Below are 23,533 nucleotides of genomic sequence, written 5' to 3'. Positions count from 1 at the left end.
CTATATCTTATATAAAAAAGGTAAGAAAGTTCTGGCTCCTGATATTCACAAAACCTTTGCATTGCGCATTAACAAAAGTTAACAAAATCTTTTCTCTCCATTTTCAGCATTAAAGTTATCCTAGATAGACAGCACTCTTTTTTATCCTACCGCGAGATTTTATCTTTTAACCAAGAACACCTATAAATACATCTGAACCTTTCTGACCGCTTTATTAAAGTCATCCTCAAAGGGCAACACTCTTCTTCATTTCCAGTAACTTCTTGGTACCTCAGGGATTTATCCTTGGTCCTGTTTTTTTATTACCTACATTAATGGTATTTCTGATTACCTTACATCTAAAGTGGCTCTATTTGCCTATAACTTAACTTTATACGTCATGAGAAAAAGTCTTCTCTTTTCTATTGATTAAAACAAGCAGCGGATCTTGAATCTGATTTCAATTCTGTAACAGGTTGGGGCTTGCAGTGACTTTTTATATTGATGAATGGGTACCCTCTCACTAATTCCTCTTCTTCACTGAGTCCTCTTCTTTCTTCTTGGATCATTGTTCACTTCTGAACGATGATCCAAGAAGATTTACCTTTACAAATCTCTTATTTGCCTTATTAGAACTCTCTTCCATTTTTATGTTATCCTGACTCATACAACCTACAACATTTCAATTTATCTGTCAATCGTTTTTTTTTTGCTCTTTAACTCAATTCTTTGTTTTCATGTAACTTCTCACTTAATAGTGGTTGGTTGCAGCCTTGCTGGGAGTGAATCTGAACAAAAAAAACATGTTTCATTGTTGCAGTGTTTTTTTATATTTTCTTGAAACACTAATATGGTGCTCAAGTTATTGACGTTTCAGCACTGGTTTTTTTATACAAAACTTTGAATACATTTTTTTCTCTTTAAAAATAAGCAATTTAGAGTTCTCTTTCATTGTTGTGTTTTCTTGATTCATAAAAAATTTTAAGCAATTCATCTTGTTAACTGTTTTTTTTTAAATTCTAATTGACCTATTTGTTAGGGAGGGCTAGCTAGTTTTATTTCGTCATGATGCAAACATTTTACAATGTTATTCTCAATTTCTCAATTTCTAATAAATACATATAATAACAATATAACTGGGGCAAGTAGAAGACAAAATGTCTTTTTATCAAAACTCTTTGTTGAAAAATAAATTTTTACAAGTTATAATATTATACAAAAGAGTGAAATTAAAAAGTTTAAAAAAAAAATGTGTAAAGTTTGCATAAAAGAAAAATATCTTTAAAAAAAAATTACATTTCGGGACATATACGTATTGTAATAAAAGGTAAATATAAAAATGAAAGCCTTAATAAACTGGTATTATCAGGTTTTAACCTAAAGTGGAATTGAGTTTGGTAATATTTGTTTTAAAAGCTTTTTTTTAAAAGAAGCCATTTTAACTTAGACTTTAGTTGCTAAGGCGTTGATAAGTCTCAAACCCATGAAAAATGCAATTTTTAAATATTTTATATTATCAAATAATACAATAGTACAGATCGTTATATCAAATAAAAGAGGATAAATATTCGATAAAAATGAGTCCAAAAACTAAAATTTGACATCAAAATCAGTATTTTTTTCAAAATAAAAACGAATGAAAGTTTTTTAGAAAGCTGTTAAACTATTTTTAATTTAGCATTAGTATTAGATAGGGTTATATGAAGGAGTTTATTTAGCTCTTTATATGTATACATATATATACATATATATATATATATATATATATATATATATATATATATATATATATATATATATATATATATATATATATATATATATATATATATATATATATGTATATACATACCCGGCCAGCATGCCCAGATGGGTTGTATCCCAGGATTGCGTGGGCATCCGGGCATGGGCTTGATGTGGGCTTGTCATACGATTTTATATGGGTCCCATATGGGCAAATTATTAAAGTTACGAAACTCATTATTTACTATCATTATTATATAATTTTCATATTCGTCATTTATTTTGATTGGAATATAATAAAATAGCATTTAAAACTTGTTTTAGTTTCGAGTGTTCAGTTTATCCAAGGCAGCTAGATTATGAATTTTTATATTATGGATCAGGAATTTGTTAATCGCGCCAATTTGCAACGCTATAGTTATAGTGAAATATTAATTATTAAATTATTTAAAAAAAAACAGCGAACATTTAGTAAGTACTAATGTTTTGCTTTGAAAATAGTATATTTACTATACATATGTTTTATAAGAAACTGATCAAATTGTTTTAAACGTCATTTCTTGTATAATATATGATTTAACGATAAAAGGACAGAAAATAACTTACTAGTACTTGTAATGATGTAATTATTAGGCTTTAATTTATTGGTTAGTGGTTAGTAATATAATGCATTAAGTTAATTATCCGGTATCTTTAAATAATTTCAATTTAAGCTTTCAACAATTTTCCGAGATGCCATCGATCATAAAATATGTTGGTTATGTTGTCATAAAATTAATAATAATATATTTTATTTGTGAATTCACATTTTACTGCGATAAATTTTTTATTATCTAAGTTAAATATTTATAGAATATGGCCAAAAATTTTGAATGTTGTCAAAGAACAAAAAGGAGGCGAGTGAGAAGGGCAGTGGATGAGTTACTAAAGAGTGTGAATGAACGTAATGAAGAGCCCGACATTAACAATGACTTAGGTCTGTGTTATGAATCAGTTAATAATATAATGACCAGTGAAGATGTAGATATTGGATGAAAATGAAATTGATGAAAATTCCAAAAAGATAGATCATAATCTTTCAGATGTATCATTGCAATACGATGTTGAAAGTAAAAGCCAATTATTTAATAGTGAAGCAAGTACGTATGATCTTACTGTTGGAAACTATAGCGACAATGAATCCAATTTCAGTGAATATTCTGACAAGTTCATAGGCAGTAGCGATGATGAAGAGAATGTTTGTAAATATGATATTCGTGTATTCTAATATTATCGCCAGAGCTGGTGGATCATACTATTATGTTGGAGTAAAAACTGCCTTATTGAGTGCATTATCGCAATTAAATGAATCGACATTATCAGACATTTCTGCACTATCTTTAAATATAAATGTTGACGGCATTCCACTCTTTCATAGTTCAAATACGCAACTTTGGCCAATACTCGGATATGTAAATGAATTACCTAAAAAACAAGTTTTTATTATTGGACTTTTTACAGGCAAAACAAAGCCAACATCAGTAGAGGAATATTTAAATGATTTAATTTTAGAAATGAAGTCTCTGTCGGAAGGTTTAGAATACTGTGGAAAGCGATATGACATATTTATAAATGCAATAATTTGTGACGCCCCAGCTAGAGCTTTTATTAAATGTATAAAAGGACATTGCGGTTACAATGGCTGTGAACGCTGTATACAAAAAAGGGTCCATTTGAAATATAGAATGACGTTTCCTGATACAAATTCAACACTACGTACTGATGCGGACTTTATCATGCAAAAAGATAAAGATCACCATATCGCACTTTCACCGTTAACTGAATTGCCAGTAGGACTTGTTACACAATGTCCTCTTGATTACATGCACCTTGTATGCTCGGGAATAGTTAGGCGGATCATATCTTTATGGATCAAGGGCGATTTAAAAAATAGATTGTCTGCTAACACAGTTAATAAAATATCTGAAAAACTTATATCACTTAAAAAATATTTTCCTAAAGAGTTTGCGAGACGTCCAAGATCACTGTATGAGTACCAACAATGGAAGGCAACAGAGTTGCGCCAATTTTTATTATATACTGGACCTACTATTTTATTTAAGTTGATTTCTGATAATGTTTATCGTAATTTCTTACTGTTGAGCGTGTCTATGACATTTTACTTAATCCAAAGTTGTGTAATAAGTTTTGTGATTATGTTGAAAACCTGCTAATAGCTTTTGTGAAAAACTTTGAAATTATATATGGGTCGCATGAACTTGTATATAATGTACATTCAATTATTCATGTAGTAAATGACTGTAGGAAGTATGGCAGTTTGGATAATGTGGCAGCATTTCCTTTTGAAAATTATTTAGGGCAATTGAAAAAACTGGTTAGACTCCCACAAAATCCTATTAGCCAAATACTTCGTCAATGTGCTGAAAAAGAAAGATAATGTAAAATTGAAGAAAACAAGGAAAATTGTAAACATTTACATCAGCACTACTTAGGTCCATTGCCAAAAAATCTTCCACGAAATACTTACGAACAGTATGGCCAATATAATAGAGCTAGTTTGTTTATTACGGTTTCACCTGGAAATAATTGTTTTAAAATTCATGAAGACATTGTTCTTGTGCGAAATATATTGAAGTCATCCAATTATGATACAGTAATTGTATATGAAAACTTTTTAGAAGCTGTCCCCTTTTTTACATATCCTTTGTCGTCATCAAGTTTAGGAATTTATAAAGTGAGAAGATTATCAAAGAAACTAAGTTATATATCTATAAAGGATTTGAACCAAAAACATATTTTATTGCCATTTGAAGATGGCAATATTGCAGTACCATTGTTGCACAGCAATTAATAGTTTTTAATATTAAGACAATTTTTATTAATTAATAAACTTTGCAACAACATAATTGGTACAGCTGTGTGAATTGAACTAAACTTTTTTAGTAGGAAATGTTTGCAGTTGTTGAACTCGTAACTTACGGAACAGTAGACATCATTCCAGTAGAATGGTTTACTTCTGCAGAAGAAGATGAGTGTTTCTGGCCCGACACTGAGGCAAAACATAAGGTTTCGAAGTTAGTGCTGACCAGTGCTAATCCCAATAAGAATTGGAATAAGTACAAAATTAGAACACTTGGAAAAGCAGGTTTACATAACTGAATGTAGTAATGTTGTATATTAATGAAATGTGTAATACAGAATAATTTTTCGAAGTGATACAAATTTTTTGTACTTATTTATAAATTGCAGTTAAATTAATTATATAATAATATAAATATAAAATTTTATAGAAATGAAACGCATGCATGGTATACTTTACAATAATTTTAGTTACGTATCAGAGAGCGGTGGAAAAATGCAAAGTAGCTGAATATTCGTCTGATTTGCAGACAGATCGAGAAGAAGATGGTAAAAGGTACATTTCTGCATTCATATTATATAAAAGAAATCTTGTGATGTATTTCACATAAAGTTTACAATTTAACTAATTGAAGTAATATATTACAGAGCAAACAATGATAAATTCAGAGTCTAAACTAAATTGATTTACTTTTTTAAAGTTTATTTCTTATGTGCTGTATAGTATAAGACCTACAAACGTGTTACTACCATAGGCCAGTGGTAAAGGTTAATGTAATTATATATTGCAATTCGCATGGTATCGAGACAGTCGGCATGTCTCAAGTGTTGTATAAATTATATATTAGAGCTATTATAAAATAACTGACAAGGCAAAAAGGTTTGTTAACCGAATTAGTAAAACTATAGCATAATTGATTTGATCACTAAACTAGCTTTGTATCAAGTTTCTGTACCGTCTCATTTTTTCACAAACACTTTGTACTTTTTAGAAAAATTATTGCACCGGCAGATGATACTAACAGTGATAGTGATTCAAGTTCAAGAATGACATCAAAAAAACAGAAGAAATGTCATAAATTATATGACCGGCAAACTGAATTTTTACCTCCAGCACCCCCACTGAATTTAGTAAGACAATATCTGCTGCTGAATTATCCGTGCAGCCACACCAAACCTCACAAAGTCAGTTTTGTTAATTAAATTTCTCATAACAAGAGTGTACATAAATTCTGCATTGTTGAAGTTACAGAATATTAATTAATATATTGATGTAACATTTTACCTTGGCATGATTTGTAATTTTGAATGGCTAATCCAGACATTTATAATTTAATTATACTATATATATATATATATATATATATATATATATATATATATATATATATATATATATATATATATATATATATATATATATATATATATATATATATATATACACACACACATATTATTGAATATGCAAAAAAGATGTAATATGCTAACGAAAACAAGATAATGGCTTTTTTAACGACTACTTTTTAATTCAAGGTCATCCAAAAGGTAATATTTATAACCAAACTTTGAAATGATTATTATCGATCTGGTCTGGTGATGACACTAAAAGAAATAGTTATTTCTGTGTTAAATTACATTACATTAATCTAACACTTAAATAGTTTTACTTCACTAAAATTTAAAATTTTCTAGACAACCTCTTTAAGTGTGTTACCATTTAAGAAATTATTGTTTACAATTTGATAACAGCCGTTATATGCATTAGTTAATTAGTTATATTGTTAGTGAAAGTTAGTATATTATTTAGGATGCATTGCAATGGACACACATTCAGAGAATGCAAATGAACAAACTGAAGTAGGAGACACAGTTTCAGAAAATGCAAATAAACAAACTGAATCAGAGGAATCAGTTTTATCGCAGCAAAGTGAACATGTTAAGTGTATGTTTATTTTACGGTTTCGATTACATTTTATTTTTACTAATGCCTAAAAAAGTAATTGTTATGGCATACAACTTTAATGTTGAGATGCATAGTTTTGATTATATAATATTATTGTTTATGAACAGCTTCTGGGGATGTATTGCGAAGAATAGTTCATGCAGACCAAACATCACCACTACTATCAAACCAAACTACACCGGCGGGGCACCAAAAGAATATACTGACCCAGAAGTGTCAGAACATTGTTCAATGTTAGCATTTAAATTTTTGTTTTGTTTTTCCATTTAGCAGTGTATCTATATGTAAGAAAAAATTTACGAATTCATTACTATTATGCTTTTTTTTCAAATATAGCAGCAAAATCGGCAACTACTGACTCCTTAATATTACGAATTTTAACGTCAATGGAGGAAATGAAGCAAACTCAAAAGGAAATTCAGGAGACTCAACGCATTCAGACCAACATGCTGCAAATATTGCTGCAACATTACAACAAGAGTGCAGATAAGACAGAGCTTCCCGATGATGTAGTCTTTCCGATGCAATCAATGGATAACTTTCAAGAAATAGAAGAACAGCTGAAAAATAATAATTTTGCTAATGCATTAGCAAGTTAAGAAATTTTTTTTAAATATTTTATGAAAAATGCTTGAAATTTTTTGCATTAAATCAATTCTGAATATAGTTAATATTAAAATTTGTCCATCCAATATATTGAAAGGATGTTTTACAGTTATCGCTAGTTATGTAGATTTTGTTTATAATTAAAAATTTGTTTGTTTTTTTTACATAAAAAATATTGCCCAATATATTTCATATTGTGCATAGATTGGCTATTTGAGTGATTTGGGTGGGCGTGATATTTGGGAAACAACAAAAAGGATTATGAAATTCCTCATGGTAAAAAACTTGGCTATCTTGTTTAACATGCAGGGAACTAAAGGCAAAAGATCGTTCAGCACATCAGAAATTTTCACCGTCATTTACAGTGAATTGGGGTTTACTTGCTTCTAACTAATGTTACATTCTTTAGCTTTGTTATTGAATTAGAATATCAGTTAAATGTCAGAATTTGAATACTTATTTTACACTTTAAATAAATAATAATTGCCAAAGTTAATATTCATATAATAAAATGAAAATATTACATTCATGTTCAACAACCAAATTATAAAAATAATCATTTATTTTTATTATTTGGTTGTTGAACATGAATGTAATATTTTCATTTTATTACTAATTTTTGCTGTTTACATTTTAATTATTTGTTTTATTATTAATGTTAGAAGCCATCAAGAAAAGTGCTTGCACAAGGGACTGTAACCGAAAAGATGTTGAACAACAAGTGGGAAAATGGTTGGGAGGTACCAGAGACCGGGACGGTGGTCGCACAGAGAGATAAGAGAGAAAAACAAAAGAAAACAAATAGTGTTGATGCAGATTAGCACTTGATCTTATTACGTGCACATGCAGATATATACTATTATTTCGTTTTATTGTTCAATGTTCATTATGAACAATTGTTATGCTTTCTTTACGAGTAATAGATACAAATTGTATTGAGCATTAAAGTGACAGTCCAGCCAATTTTAAGTTGAGTGTCATTTTATTAGAATTGTGTCTATAAAATTATTTTGATTATCTGTTATTTGTTTTTCTAAAGTTATATTTTTAAGGAACTACTTTGTTGAAAATTGCAAGTTATAAATAAATCTGAAGCCAACGAGTGCACAACAATAGCTAGTATTCTAAGCCGTGATGTCAATAACACGTGCAAAGACGAAAACGGACCAATGCATGTTGCATAGCAAAGCATTTACGCTGTCCTATACTTGATATTCTGGTTTAGTGACGTCACTAAACCAGAATATTAATTAGATTTTACGTTAGAAAAATATATTTTTTCACTTACGAGCAGTTAATAAACAAAAAATGAGATTCCAATATTGCTTATTAAAGCGAACATTATAAAATAACATCAACTTGAAATTGGCTGGACTGTTACTTTAAATATACAGTCTTATTTCATTATTTTTGGTGCTTCAATGTACTTGCTGCATTGTACATAATTATAGTTTTATCATGTTTTTTAAACTTTATAAAGTCATCGAGAAGTATTCACGATGCCATTATTGAGCTGTAAAATATTATATATAAGGGTATGTGTTTCATTCTGTAAATTCATAAACAAAGTCAATAGTACAACATTTTTTATGTACTCGTGTAATTAACAACTTTTGTTTTTAGAGTACTTGTTAGTTGTAATATTTCTGGATTTTATGCATAATCTAGCTGTAATATATTGTTATATATGATGCAAACTTGATTTAGTATATTGTGGTGCTAAATGCATTCGAGTTTTTTGAGTTTACTATTTGGTGAACAAATATTATGCTTTCTATTAAACTTGCAGTCTTATTTCATTATTTATGGTGCTTCGATGTATTTGCTGCATTGTACATAATTACAGTTTTATCTTGCTTTCATTAACTTTGTAATGTCATCGAGAAGTATCCACGATGCCATTATTGAGAAATAAAAAACTTTAAAATATGTGTTTAATTAAAAGGGTCAAAAATTTTTTATGTACTCGTGTGATTAACCAGTTTTATTTTTATGATACATGTCATATTTCTGGATCTTCTGTATAATCTAGCTATAATATAATGTTTATATGAAGCAAACTTGGTTGAGTAAATGCATAAAAAAACTATTTAGTCAAATTATTTACTGTTTTCCCACTATTAATTCTTTATTTCAAAATGTAACAGTACAACACGTTTTGTTTCTGCAAATTGTATTACCTGCATATATATTGTTATAACATGCAGCTAACTTTAATGACTTGTTCTGCCTGTAAGCATTATGTATCACCTGGTATTACTAATATGATGCTTATTTTCCTATGGTGGCTATAGCTGTATACATACGTATATGCAATGTGATCTTGTTAAATAAACTTGTAACTTACAAGTTTATTTAACAAGATCACATTGCATATACGTATGTATACAGCTATAATACAACCTAATGTAATACTTATAAAATTTTGATATTTAATATGCTATATAAGCTATCCTAAATTCGTACAAAGTTTTCAAAAAACTATATAGGCCCCACTTGGGTTGCTCATCTGGGACCCGTGCGAAGTGTTTGGGGACGACATATGGGCCCTACATGGGCTGCCCACTGGGGCAGCCCATATCGGGCCCATCTGCGCCCCGCGGACACTTTTGCATGGGCACCCCATGTACAAGCCCATAAAGGACCCATATAGAATGCTGGCAGGGTATATATATATTTATATATATATATATATATATATTTATATATATATATATATATATTTATATATATATATATATATATATATATATATATATATATATATATTTAAACAACTTTAAAATAAAATCTAAAAAATAGAGTGCTCAATGTTCTTAAAAGAACAGAGCAATTATAAATCAGTAGAAAATCACCTAACAATTTTTTTTTTCATTTAACATCGATAAAAACTAATCATTTCTCATGAGTCTTTATTGATGAAACACAGCGTTAAATGAAAAAAATTTTTGTTTGGTGATTTTCTACTAATTTATATATATATATATATATATATATATATATATATATATATATATATATATATATATATATATATATATATATATATATATATATATATATATATATGTATATATATATATTTATATATATATATATATATATATATTTATATATATATATATTTATTTATATATATATATATATATTTATATATATATATATATATATATATATATATATATATATATATATATATATATATATATATATATATATATTTGTGCAATTTCTAAAGCGGCCCACCCAAAAAGTCTCCAATGTTTTTTTTCTGATTACGGACTGCAAAAGCCTCAAACAAAACTCAGCTGTTGCACGGATCAAAATTCGTTCCTATAGAGTGCATTTAACTATTATTATTATTTGATTTATTTAACACCAAATGTAACTTACAAAGCCAAAAGAAAAATAAGAGAGTTATTTCTCGTGATTTTCACTTAAGAATTTTTTCTTCCATAATATGTTTAAAAATTCCTCTTTGTTCTTTTGCATTCCAGTAATCTATTGCATACTTCAAAGTTTGTTCAACTTCGGAGGAAATTTCACTTTTAGATAGTGCTATTTTTACCCTCTTTTTATTTTGAATTAAATTTTAAAAATTTAACATCTGAAAATGGCATTGGTTCTGATATCCAGAACAACGAATGCCAACAAACGAATGTTGAAATAAAGTGTGTTTCAGCTGTGAAAAGATAATGTCTGCAGTTGTTTTATTGTTAAGAAGACAAAGAAACAAGTTTAATTATTTTGTTAAATACTTTTTGAAATTTCCTGCATTTTGAATGGCGAATTTGTATAGTTCTTACTGTGTTTCGAAACATTTAAAAGCAATTTTAACGTACTCCTTCAAGCTTTTTCATCAAAACAGAATTATTTTCACATAGCTCCATACCATAAGTTAAGGTAGGAACTGCCAACACTTTATATATATAGGAAAGAGAACTTGGGTTAGCAAACCGGATTCCAGATTGAATAAGAGTTTGAACAACAGCTCTAAAGTTTGAGATTTTTTCATTAACATTTTTATAACTGAGTGAAGCAAAAATTGAATGTTTAGTATCCAATGTGAATCCCAGATGTCTAAGTTTATTCTGAAGATTTTTTTAATTGCTAGAAATCGTTATCGTATTGGTTTGTATTTGTGCTTTACCTGAAATCAAGAACTTAGTTTTTTCGGCATTTATTTTAATACAAGTTAAATTACTGTAAATATCGCATGTTTTTTTCAGCTTTTTGAGACCAGAGAGGGTAGAGCTCAAAAGTATGATATCATTCACACTTTACTGGTATGGTAGCATTGCCACACCAGTAAAGTTGTCGTATATAGACGTGCCAACGATACCTTGATTTTAATAGGTTCAAGAAGACTTTCAGACACACTCTTACTGAGTTCTCTAGTTTATGTTCTTTTTGATTACCTTTTACTATTCACCACTAATGGAAACTATAAATCTAATTCTTTGCTTATATTTTAAAAAATGTATGCACAACCTATTTCTTATCCACTCGTGTATGGATAACTATTCTCATTATTAGACTGATTCTTCTAATAATGTCCTTTTATCTTTCAGACTTATTTGAAAACCGCATTGAAAATGTAGTTGGACCAAACAAGCTCCTAATCTTTAGCCTTAATAGCCTCAAAGACGTTAAGTCTATTACTCTTTTCTACAAATGCTATCATGTTTGATACTTAGGAGAGCTACTATCTCTTGTTCAGTCAAAAAAAACTTGAGACCACCTAATTCATCATTTTGCAAAGTCGCCTCCTTTTATTGTAACTGTTCTTTCACTGTTATAACACAAACATAAGACACAAAAAAAATGTATAAAGTATTCAGTTGAAAACAAATAACATTATGGAAAACTGTCTCAGCCACACAGGTGTGTAATAATGGACAAAATTTAAATCTAAATAACATAATTAAAAAATTTTTTTTTTTTTACCATTTTGTCCATTATTACACACAGGTGTGTAATAATGGACAAAATGGTATTATTGCAACAACTCTAAAACAGGGTAAAGTAATATTCAAAAATGAAAATGTGCAAGTTACTTCTCTAAGTGTTACTCTATCAGGAAAAGAGAGCTCTATATATAGCATTTTATCTAAAAAAGTGTATTACAAGTGGATGTATAATAGTGGACTAACTTGACAGTCACTAAAATAACAGAGCACCAGAGGTTTAAACAGAACACAAACAAACATAAAGTAACTAAAAGCTGAGTCAACACCATGTCATAAATATAAACAGAACACAAACATAAATATAGTAACTTATCAGTGAGTCAATATTACGCCAGAGGTATAAGCAGAACACAAACAATAATACAATATTGCGCTAGAGGTTTAAACAGAACACAAACAATTATATTGTAAGTTACGGGTAAGTTACATCGCACCTAGAGATTTAAACAGAACACAAACAAACATATAGTAACTTACGGGTGAGTCAACATCTCGTCAGAGGTTTCCAAAGGACACAAATATACGTACAGTAACTTACGGGTGAGTCAATATTGCGTTTGAGGTTTAAACAGAACACAAACATACATACAGTAACTTATGCGTAAGTCAATATTGCGCCAATAGTTTAAACAGACCGCAAACAAACATACAGTAACTTACGGGTGAGTCAACACCGCGCCAGAGGTTTAAACAGAACACAAACAAACATGTAGTAACTTACAGGCGAGTCAACATCGCGCCAGAGGTTTAAACAGAACACAAACATACATATAGTAACTTACCAATAAATTTGACATTACTTTATATACTTGGTTTTTCCTTCATTTTATTTTTATAGTTCTTCAATAATTATTAATTGTGAGCTGTGGAACAGTTACCAGATAAAGCTGACCTAAAAATGAATTTATAAAAAGCATCTAGAAATTTTTCTTTGTTTGTTTTGAGTCTATTAATAAATCTACAAACTCAGTTAAACATGTATTATTAAGACAATTTGCAGTTTCTTTCCAAGCTTGTATTTAAATTCCAGTCTCATTCTGTTATTAACAACATGATTAGTTGCCACAAATATTATCGTAAATAAGCATTTTAAAAACCAATCTATAATATGTTAAAAAACATATTATACAAAAATATAAGGTAGTTGGTAGTTGTGTTTAACAATATATATTTAAAAATAGGAAAAGCATATTTTAAATAAGGAAAGTCTATTAGGTTTAATTTTTCTTATATTTAAAACAACTAATTTCTACAGTTGTTTCTAAAATTTTATTTTTTAATAATAATATCCTAACCTCTGATTAAATAATGATATCATAACCTCTGATTAAATAACATAAAGAAAATAATGCTGTGTAAACAGTTTATAATTTACTGAATAAGTACAGATTTATCAAATTTCGCATTTTTGATAAGGTTTGTTTCTTCATTAATAAATTTTTTTTGAGATTAGAACGAATGAAAATTGTTAAGCATTTTGACTGATTTTTGATTTATGATTAATTTTTGATTCATGTTAGTAAACACTGTTCTTTTTTTTTTACAAGCTAAACAAATCCATGACTTTTCAGCATTTATTTAATTGAATATCTCATCAGATACATTTTCACATTTTTTATGGTACCATTCGCTGCACATATCACACTGTAACATACAAAGATTGGTATTTTTTGCATGATACCATACCCAATTTAAACAGCATGAGCAAGAAATTTCTAAAGTGATTAATTTTTCTTCATTAAAATATGATTTTGATTGGCTAACTGGAAAGGCAGAAAAATATCTTTTTTTAATGTATTCAATAAAATGTTCTCTAATCTAATTTTGTCTTTGTCTAGAGATAAAGCTCCAATATCAAATTTGTGAAGTATTTTTAATGCATTAGCAATTGCAAAAACGCCACAATCCACACCATTAGTTTGTTGTTGACATTTGTGTACATGGATTGTTAAGATTTTTCCTTTTGTTTTATAAATATTGCATATTTGTTGCTTAACATGATCCTTCACTTGGCCATGGAAAAGACTGTCATAGTAGAAAATTGTGTCCGCTAGACAATTCACATCAGAAATGGTAATCCAATGATACACACTAAAAAAAAAAGGTAGAAATTTCTACCTTAGGGTAGGATATGTGATAAACCCTTAGTAAGGTATAATTTTCTGCCTTTTAAGGTAGAAAATTATATTAAAAACAATTATTTGTCATACAATTTTCTAACTTAAAGGTATAATTTTCTACCTTATAAGGTAGAAAATTATACCTTACTAAGGGTATATCACATATCCTACCTTAACTAAAAATTTCTACCTTAAATTTTTAGTGTGTATTATCCAGTATATTATACTTAAACAAAATCATTCTTTTCCTCACGAAACACATATTTTTTACCTAAAATCTATCTTGAAACCCAATTTCATATGAAACTGATTCAAAAGAATTTTTTCGGCAGCATTGATACTTACATCTGTCAGCATATCATTGTTCTCAATAGCATCAATTTCAGTTTGTGATAATACAAGCAGGTTGTTGTCAAACATAACTCATTCAATACTTTCTTCTGTATTATCTTGCTGAAAAATTATATTTTCACTTGCATCTATGTGTTCAGACTTAACTAGTAAATTATGATTTTTATTTGATTCAATTTTTAAACTGCTTGAGGCCCTCAACTTTTCTGCACCAACTCCATGCCTCCCCAAATATAATGCAACCTTGTTTCTTAAGGGAATGCTTAATGCTTGTAACTGACGCTTATTTTTTTGAACAGGCTGCAAATGAATACCTTGTTCATTCAGAATGCATTCTTCAAATGATTTTTAAACATTTTTTAGAATATCAATTCCATTATCTAATTTCTCTTCATTTTCAATAAGGTATGCTTCATTAATTAACTACTTAGCTAGTTCTCGAAACAAGGATGCTTTAGCGTTTAACCACGTTTTTTGTTTGGGAAGTGATTCCAATGTTTTTATGCTACAATCTACTTCTCTGTCCTCTTTGTTGTTTGTAATAAACAGTTCATTTTGAGGCAGTAAAGGTTTTCTTCCAAAAAAAATCTCTTTATCCAAGGTCAAAAACGGTGAGTAAATGTATAATTGAGATAAATTGTACCAAGACCATGAAGGAAATTTATTAAAAACTGCAAAGAAATGCTTACAAAGATACCCAGTTCTATTTTAAGTTAGTTATATATAAATTAACTTATTATTATCACAAAAAATAATGTTAGCCATATCTTAGCAACTGACAAACTTTTTCTTACCTATAATACCAAAATTTTTGTCAGCAGAATAGCATGAAAACTTTGACACAGTTTCTGTTTCATAGTAATGAATCAAAGCGAGTATATCCTCGTATGATTCTGCACATATCCACTTTTCCGCAAAAAATATTATACCAATAATAACTTTAATAGTTCAAAATAGTAAAAATAAAAGAAAAGTATCAAATTTAGAAAAATTACAAATGCACAAAATACATAAAATTATATAATATATACCATAAAATTATCAAACTACCCTTAATAAGACTTGAATCTTCTAACAAACTTAAACTCTTATCGTCAGTGCCGGTTTTAGCACTACCAGCGCCCTGGGCGAGATTTCTACGGCGCCCCTAGCTCAATTTAACCCCATTCAAAAAAAAAAAGCAAAGGGTAAAATAACCAATTAGTTTCGCCCCTTTATATTTGGCGCCCTGGGCCGTCGCCCAACCAGGCCCTACCCTAACGCCGCCACTGTATATATATATATATATATACATATATATATATATATATATATATATATATATATATATATATATATATATATATATACATACATAAATATAAATATATATATATATATATATATATATTATATATATATATATATATATATAGATACATAAATATAAATATATATATATATATATATATATATATATATATATATATATATATATATATATATATATATATATATATATATATATATATATATATATATATATATATATATATATATATATATATATATGTATATATATATATTATTTTAAAACATCAAGAAATACAGTTTCTCTCAATGCAAATAATATTATTTTATAAGAAATTTTCGCTTGGTTATAGATACCAGCATCATCAGCTTGTAAAATGTTACAATAATTTTTAATCGTTATAGTTTATATAAAATTGTTACTATTGACGTCAGCGGTTGAATGGCTTCTTTTGATTTTTAAATTTTAAAAATGGCGTCCAAAACATAGTTTTTACATATTGGCCTTCATCAAGGTTAATTCCGCCGTTTCGCGCAGAGCACATGTTGTTTTGTATTTCTAACGCCTCTCTAATTTTTCTTTCAAACTTTTTATTTTCTACTTTTTAACGTTCTTGTTTTTTCCCAAATAATATTTTCTTTGCAAAAGGTTTTATGATATGCTAATGCAGATTGATTAGGCTTGTTTTCATTAATGCTCTTCTGATGTTGATGCATCCGCGTACTTACCTGCATTTTTGTTTCACCTATGTAGACTTTGGAGCAGTTGCATTTTATTATATACGTTCCAGGTTGGCTGTTACTTGGTAGTTTTGTTTTGTTTTTTGATGTTAATAAAGATCTTAAATTTGGGTTTGATTTAAATACTGCTCTGTACCCTGCTTTTCGGAATATTTTTCGAAGTTTTGGTGAAAGGCCTGGTACCCAAGGTAAAGACACTACAGGAAGATTGTTGCATTCTGATGGAATTTTGTTTTTATTTTGTCTTTTTTGATGGAATTGGTGTGTAATATTCCTCAATAGCTTTTCATCGTACCCATTTTCAATAAACATGTCAATTAAAAAATTTATTTCGTTTTGCAAATGATGCTTACTACAGATGGAGTAAGCTCTGTGGAGAAAACCTTTAAATATAGCTGTTAAAATATTTGGATCGTGATTTGAATGCGGTTTAATTTGAATGTTAGTGATTGCCTCTTTTCGATATACTTTGTACTCATATTTTCCTAGTGTGTTATTTGTAATGGTTATGTTAAGAAAGTTAAGCGTTTTTGTTTCGTTTTCAACTTCAATTGTGTATTGTATTGCACGATGTTGTTGATTTAAAATATCTTGGAACTGTTTTGCTTGTTTGATGTTAGGAAATCTTGCATGACTATCGTCAACGTATCTTAAAAATGATTTTAGATTAAGTGCCGGATTTTGTGTCAAAGCCATTTTAATTGCATTATTTTCATGGAATTGTAGAAAAGATTCCGCGAGAACAACCATGAAAGAAAGTCCGATTGGTCCTGAGTTTTCCATTACGTGAATCTCATTGTTCCAATGAAAATAACATTGATATAAGCAAAGTTCTATGAGTTGCTTTATTTCAGGTATACTTAGTTTTGTTAAGTTTTTATATGATAAATTGTTACTTAATTGTTCTAAAAGTATAACGGTGGCTTCTTTTAACGGAATTGACGGGTACAAATTTACAACATCATAAGATACTTGAATATCATTGTTGGCGACATTCCAATTTTCAGCTTTTTTTATAAAGTCAAAAGAGTTTTTTAATCGTGTCGGATTTTCATTTAAGACTGGTTGTATTATCTTAACTAAGAATTCTGATATTCCGTGGTTTGGTGTGCCAATGGTAGAGATAATTAATCTCATAGGGTACGATTTTTCCGGTTTATGAGCTTTTATTACTCCATACATTCGAGGTGGGATAGGATCACTTGGATATATTTTTTCGTATTCCTCTTTAGAAAAACGCTGTTTTTTATTTAGTTTTGAAAGAAATCTTCTAATTTTTGCCGCGTAACTGGCAGTAGGGTCTTCACTAATAATTTTTGTCGGACCAATTTGTTCACGGATTTTTTCTAAAGCTTTAGAATGTTCAATTCTTACAAAACCTGTTCCTTTGTCAAACGGGTATATAGCAATGGTTTCATCGTTTCAAATATATATATATATATATATATATATATATATATATATATATATATATATATATATATATATATATATATATATATATATATATATATATAAACAGTGCCGGTTTTAGCACTACCAGCGCCCTGTGCGAGATTTCTACGGCGCCCCTAGCTCACTTTAACCCCATTCAAAAAGATGGCAAAGTGTAAAATAACCAATTAGTTTCGCCCCTTTATATGCGGCGCCCTGGGCCATCGCCCAACCAGGCCCTACCCTAACGCCGCAACTGCTTATCGTCTGCCGATATCTTATCATGTGAAAAAGAAATTTTATCCATTTTGCAATACACCTTTTCGCAAACTCTGAGTTTGCCGAACAACTTTACGGAATATATTTTTTCGAGCAAGCGGAAAATAACTTAATAAATATCAGGGGGCTAAATACTCTTTTAAATAGAATAAACGTTATAGCAAAAGTTGATTTTTAACCTCCTGAAATTATTTACATGGCGTACAACAACACCATATTTTTCTTTATATCTTAAAAACTACAATTTTATCTGTTATTTCAATAAATTTATAAAAACAACGTATAATAATTTAGTGTATAAAATATAAGTACAGTTATCTTCACTGACAAAAGATTTGTTTTTATTTTATTAGTTTCTGAAACAACCCCCGTTTTTTGTATAAATCTTAAAAGCTTCAAAAAAAATATTCTAAAAAGCTTGTAGCGCAATACTTAATATTAGTTGCGATTTAGGTTGATTGTCATGGCGACGCCAAAATTAACTTTAGAATTTTTAACTATCAATGATTTTAAGCTTTACAGTACTTTAGCTCTGAAAAGTTTTCTAAAGATTAGAAATAAAGCTACTACAGGTTCATTTGAAACTTTAGTTGCAAGGTAAAGTTCTTATTATAATGTCTTATTTTCTATTTTGTTAATGTAAATAAGTTAAACAATCATATATTTTATGTGAATATAACATTTAATTTTTAGAGCGTTTAGTGCATACGAAGAGGGTTGCGAGGTTAATGTTGATTGTGAGCACTCAGAGCGATTACTGCTAGATATTTATACTGAAAAGTTTTTGTCCTGCAATCTTCCGGATCCTCTTTCATTAAAAAGTGGTTGGTGTGGCGAAGAAGAAGGCATGAGATCTTGGCCTAGTCTTTATTTCATGGACATTGAAAGATATTTTTTAAAAATAAGTAGGCAAGAAAACTTATGCAGAAAATTAGAAAGTGAGTACAAGGGAGGAAAGTCTTATAGATATTATTCTAATAATTTTATTGGGGAAGTTTTTATTCACAATATTAACACAGACTCTTTATTTTGTCTGTTTAAAACAAAATGTGTTCCCTCCCAGAGAGTTAATACAAAATCTTATGATATTTGGGCTATCATAGAGAAAGATGTCAGTGTTCAACCTGGGGGAACTATTATTGCAAGCTATTGTACATGTGTTGCTGGGTTATTAGGTATATTATTCTATTGTGTTTATGGATAATGCTCTTGTGTCAAAGCTTTTTATGGTTAGTTTATTGTTGTTTTTTGTTATTTAAATATTCTTTAATCTATCAAATAGTAATAATAATTGTATATGTATATATATAAATATATATATATATATATATATAATATATATATATATATATATAATATATATATATATATATTATATATATATATATATATATATATATATATATATATATATATATGAGTGTGTGTGTATTTTTTTTTTTTGTAATTTTTACATCTACTTTTCCACACTTGTGTGGTTTTGATGGTTCTTCATAATGACATATAAATGCCATTATGAAAGAGTTGAAGCAATGTTTTACAACCAGATGCCCTTCCTGACATTAACATGAAGCAGGTTGTACTGGATTACATGTTACCAGTAGCAAGACAACCTGACTTGACGTAAGGATAACATGACCTGACGGAAACTATATATATATATATATATATATATATATATATATATATATATATATATATATATATATATATATATATATATATATATATATATATATATATATATATATATATATATATATATATATATATATATATATATCAATCAATCAATCAAATCAATCAAAATTTATTGAAAGGCTCAAGGCCCAATATAATAAATATACAATGGGTAAAATAAAGTGGATTAGAATAAAACAAAGACTAACGCACTTGAATATAAACAAAACCCAAGAAAAAAATAAATAAATAAATAAAATAAAGATAAGAAATTAAAGTGTTTTAAATATAACTCAGCTCTCCATTTAAACATCAGTGGAGACAGCAAGAACCTGTCAGAGTTAACAAAAGCTTTTATGACGATATATATATATATATATATATATATATATATATATATATATATATATATATATATATATACATATATATACTATACATAGTATTAGTGTTTTGTGTGTTTAATTTAATAATACTTATCTTATTATTTTTGAATTGATTTTATGTTACAGGCAGTTGTAGTCATGTAGCTGGTATGCTATTTCGTATAGAAGCTGCAGTATTATCAGGTTTTACACAGCGAACATGCACTGAACAACTTGCAAAGTGGAACGTTCCTTCTAAAAAGAAAAAAATAGAACCAGGAAAACTTACTAATTTTGTTGTTAGTACAGACCATTACAGAAAAAAGGTTTTAAAAAAAAATATCACTCAACTCAAATTTTGTGCCCAAAAGCGCCTTGATTATGTTCCATTTTGTGAAGAAAATAAAGTCTACCTGAATGACAAAGAGAAAACAAGAAAAACTCTTTTCAATGAAATAAAGGATCTTATACCTCAAAGTTGTTTTGCAGAAGTAATGATCGGAAAAAAACTTTCTTCTGGAATAAATGAAAATAGTGTAGTTGTTGATTCAATTAAACTAGCTGTTATGAAATTTAAAAAAAGTCCAGCATTTTCAGCTAAAGAAAACATTAACTTGGTTGTCGAAAAATTAGTAAATTACCTTTATTTAAGTGATGAACAAATTGATAATGTTTACAAGAAAACTATATTGCAATCTAAGTCTAAAGATTGGATACTTTATCGAAAGTGCAGGATGACATCTTCAAACTTTAAGCAATTTTACACACATACAAAATCTTATTTAAAAAATCCGACAATTTGTACTGCTTCCATATCAAATATCATATTAGGTGAGTCAGAAAATGTGCAAACATTTTCAATGAAGTATGGCATTGCTCAAGAAGTTCATGCAAAAATTAAATATAAACGTTTAATGAAAAAAGCTCATGAAAATGCTACTTTTGCTGATCCTGGAATGACTATTTTTAATACTCATCCATTTATTAGTGCTTCACCAGGTATGGAAGTATTTTGTACATGTCACGGTGCAGGATTAGTTGAGATAAAATGCCCATCAAGTTTAATTTTTGAAATTCCATCCAACAAAACCTATTCTACCCATTTAGAGGAAATTGATGGCATAGTAAAACTTAAAGTTAATAGTAGCTACTATTTTCAGATACAGGGACAATTGGGCATCACAAAAAAACTATATTGTGACTTTTTTATTTTTTCTGAGTGTGGTTTTCATCTGGAACGAATAAAATTTAATGAGGTTTTTTGGTTGGATGTGTTATATCACTTAAATTTGTTTTGGCGAAAAGTTATAGCACCCATCCTTCTTGATAATAATAATGAGGATGAGCCTGATTTAGTTATAATTAAGAAGCCTTTTAGTGGATTTATATTTGAAGGTGTTTTGGAAGACAATTGCAAGGATCATTATTTAATTGATTTTAACATTGATATACCTTTAGAGAATAGCATTTAATTTTGCAAACCTTCTAAATATATATTTTTTAAAGTTTGTTTTATTTTTTTAAACAACTATATCATTGAATAATTTTCGGCTCAAAACTTCTTATTGTATAGAAAAATCATGGAAAAGTTCCACTTGTAAAAAAATCCTATATTTCTTGCTAGGTTCATATGATGCATAAAGAATAGCAATCTCCTCCTACAAACAGGTTTGGGTTATTACAAAATAATAGATTTGTAATAATAGGTTTAACAAACCATTAGTATTTATTCTAGTACTAAAAGTTTATTTAATCTACTTATTACTTAACTACCGCCAATCTAGTACTAAAAGTTTCTTAGTTTTTTTTTTAAGTTTCTTATTATCAAAAGTTAAGCCGCTCAGAAAAGCAAACTTAAATCAGTTAAATCGCATTTATTTTTGATTATTTTATATAAAATAAGTCTCTTTTCAAAAAGTAACGTAGTACTATTAGTATCTTAAGATTTTTTTTTTTTTTTTGGGGGGGGGGGTGTGGGTTCATGTTTTTGAAGCTATAACCACTTGAAAAAGAAAACGTTTAGTATAGAGATCCTAAGGATTGCCTCTGTAACGATTCAACGGCCCTCTTGATTACTTTTCATTTATATTGAAAGAATCTGACTTTAAAGTAAATAGATTACTTTTTTCATTTGCTCAATTTTTGAAATGAAATACTGACATTATTTGAAAGAAAAAAAAGGACAAAAACATTGTTTTGATTTGATGTATTGTTTTATTTTAGGGTCCCAAAGAATTCCTAGAAACGGGTCTTCCGCGGTGCTCTTTGACACAGTTTTATCAGAGTGCACCGCGAACGATTATTTAACAGCAGGGATTATCTTTTTCCGGATATTTTTCTGAACTTTTAGTTTTTCCGGATATCCAAAATGTCTTCCATACATACATGTTTAAGTATATATTTGTGTAATATATTTGATTCTTAAGCTTTTTAGTCATCAATCATACAAAAATAAAGAATAGTTTCTAAAAAATTGAGAAACAATCTAGCTGAAAGCAAAGTTAAGAGGAAATAAAGAAAAAATATTCCGGATATTTTACGCAAACAATTTTCCGAATTTTTCAAATATGAGCTGGATAATTTCAATCTATGTAACTAAAAGTTCACGTATCCATCCTAACTGATGTTGCAATACTTTATTTTGAGTGATGGTTTTCAAAATACAATATTTTGAAAACCATCACTTGTTTCCAACGGATCACATGTTTTGGCGGTAAGCGCGCTACCGCAGCTGTTCAATATGCAATATGAACATACAAATACGAAAAATACGATCGATTCCAGTTTTCCATTAAAAATGTCTAGAGGCTAATTTAGAGCGAGTCTCTTGTGACAAATACAAGAAGGGGACATTTAACAACATTTAGAAAATATTTCTAGATCGATAATAAGTTTTCGCCCTATCGTTTATTATTTTCTCTAGTTTTCAACAAAGAATTTAACCAAGTAATAAAAAAATTCAAAAAATAATGTTAAGTTAATAATGAAAAGAGTTGATAATGAAAGTATTTAGAGGAAAGTTGGGTTGGGGCACCGGACACTTAAGAAAAAAATAAAGACTTGTACTTGTATTTATTTTCTGTTAGTACACATGTACTAACAGAAAATAAATTTTCATGAGACTTTATTGAAAGTCACAAACATAAAATA

At 28.4% G+C, this 23,533-nt stretch overlaps 3 protein-coding genes across 3 annotated transcripts; all 3 read left to right on the top strand.

Moving 5' to 3' along the window:
* The first annotated feature begins 2,572 nt into the window (after window positions 1-2,572).
* On the top strand, window positions 2,573-5,136 carry LOC136083634 (uncharacterized). The gene is made up of 2 exons (XM_065803114.1): window positions 2,573-4,867; window positions 5,053-5,136. Exon 1 carries the CDS (start codon window positions 2,946-2,948, stop codon window positions 3,933-3,935), a length of 990 nt encoding a protein of 329 aa, XP_065659186.1. The 5' UTR covers window positions 2,573-2,945; the 3' UTR covers window positions 3,936-4,867; window positions 5,053-5,136.
* A 437-nt stretch (window positions 5,137-5,573) lies between these two features.
* LOC136083635 (uncharacterized) lies at window positions 5,574-7,209 on the top strand. Its single transcript, XM_065803115.1, has 4 exons — window positions 5,574-5,766; window positions 6,392-6,526; window positions 6,655-6,780; window positions 6,884-7,209. The coding sequence occupies exons 2-4, from the start codon at window positions 6,403-6,405 to the stop codon at window positions 7,144-7,146; spliced, it is 513 nt and encodes a 170-aa protein (XP_065659187.1). The 5' UTR covers window positions 5,574-5,766; window positions 6,392-6,402; the 3' UTR covers window positions 7,147-7,209.
* An 11,547-nt stretch (window positions 7,210-18,756) lies between these two features.
* LOC136083633 (uncharacterized) lies at window positions 18,757-21,888 on the top strand. The gene is made up of 3 exons (XM_065803113.1): window positions 18,757-18,935; window positions 19,032-19,513; window positions 20,531-21,888. The coding sequence occupies exons 1-3, from the start codon at window positions 18,802-18,804 to the stop codon at window positions 21,853-21,855; spliced, it is 1,941 nt and encodes a 646-aa protein (XP_065659185.1). The 5' UTR covers window positions 18,757-18,801; the 3' UTR covers window positions 21,856-21,888.
* The last annotated feature ends 1,645 nt before the right edge of the window (window positions 21,889-23,533 follow it).

This window comes from Hydra vulgaris, chromosome 08 (assembly GCF_038396675.1).
Source record: "Hydra vulgaris chromosome 08, alternate assembly HydraT2T_AEP".
Taxonomy (NCBI): domain Eukaryota; kingdom Metazoa; phylum Cnidaria; class Hydrozoa; order Anthoathecata; family Hydridae; genus Hydra; species Hydra vulgaris.
The sequence above is the reverse complement of the archived record's forward strand: the minus strand, read 5'-3'. Positions and strand labels throughout refer to the sequence as shown.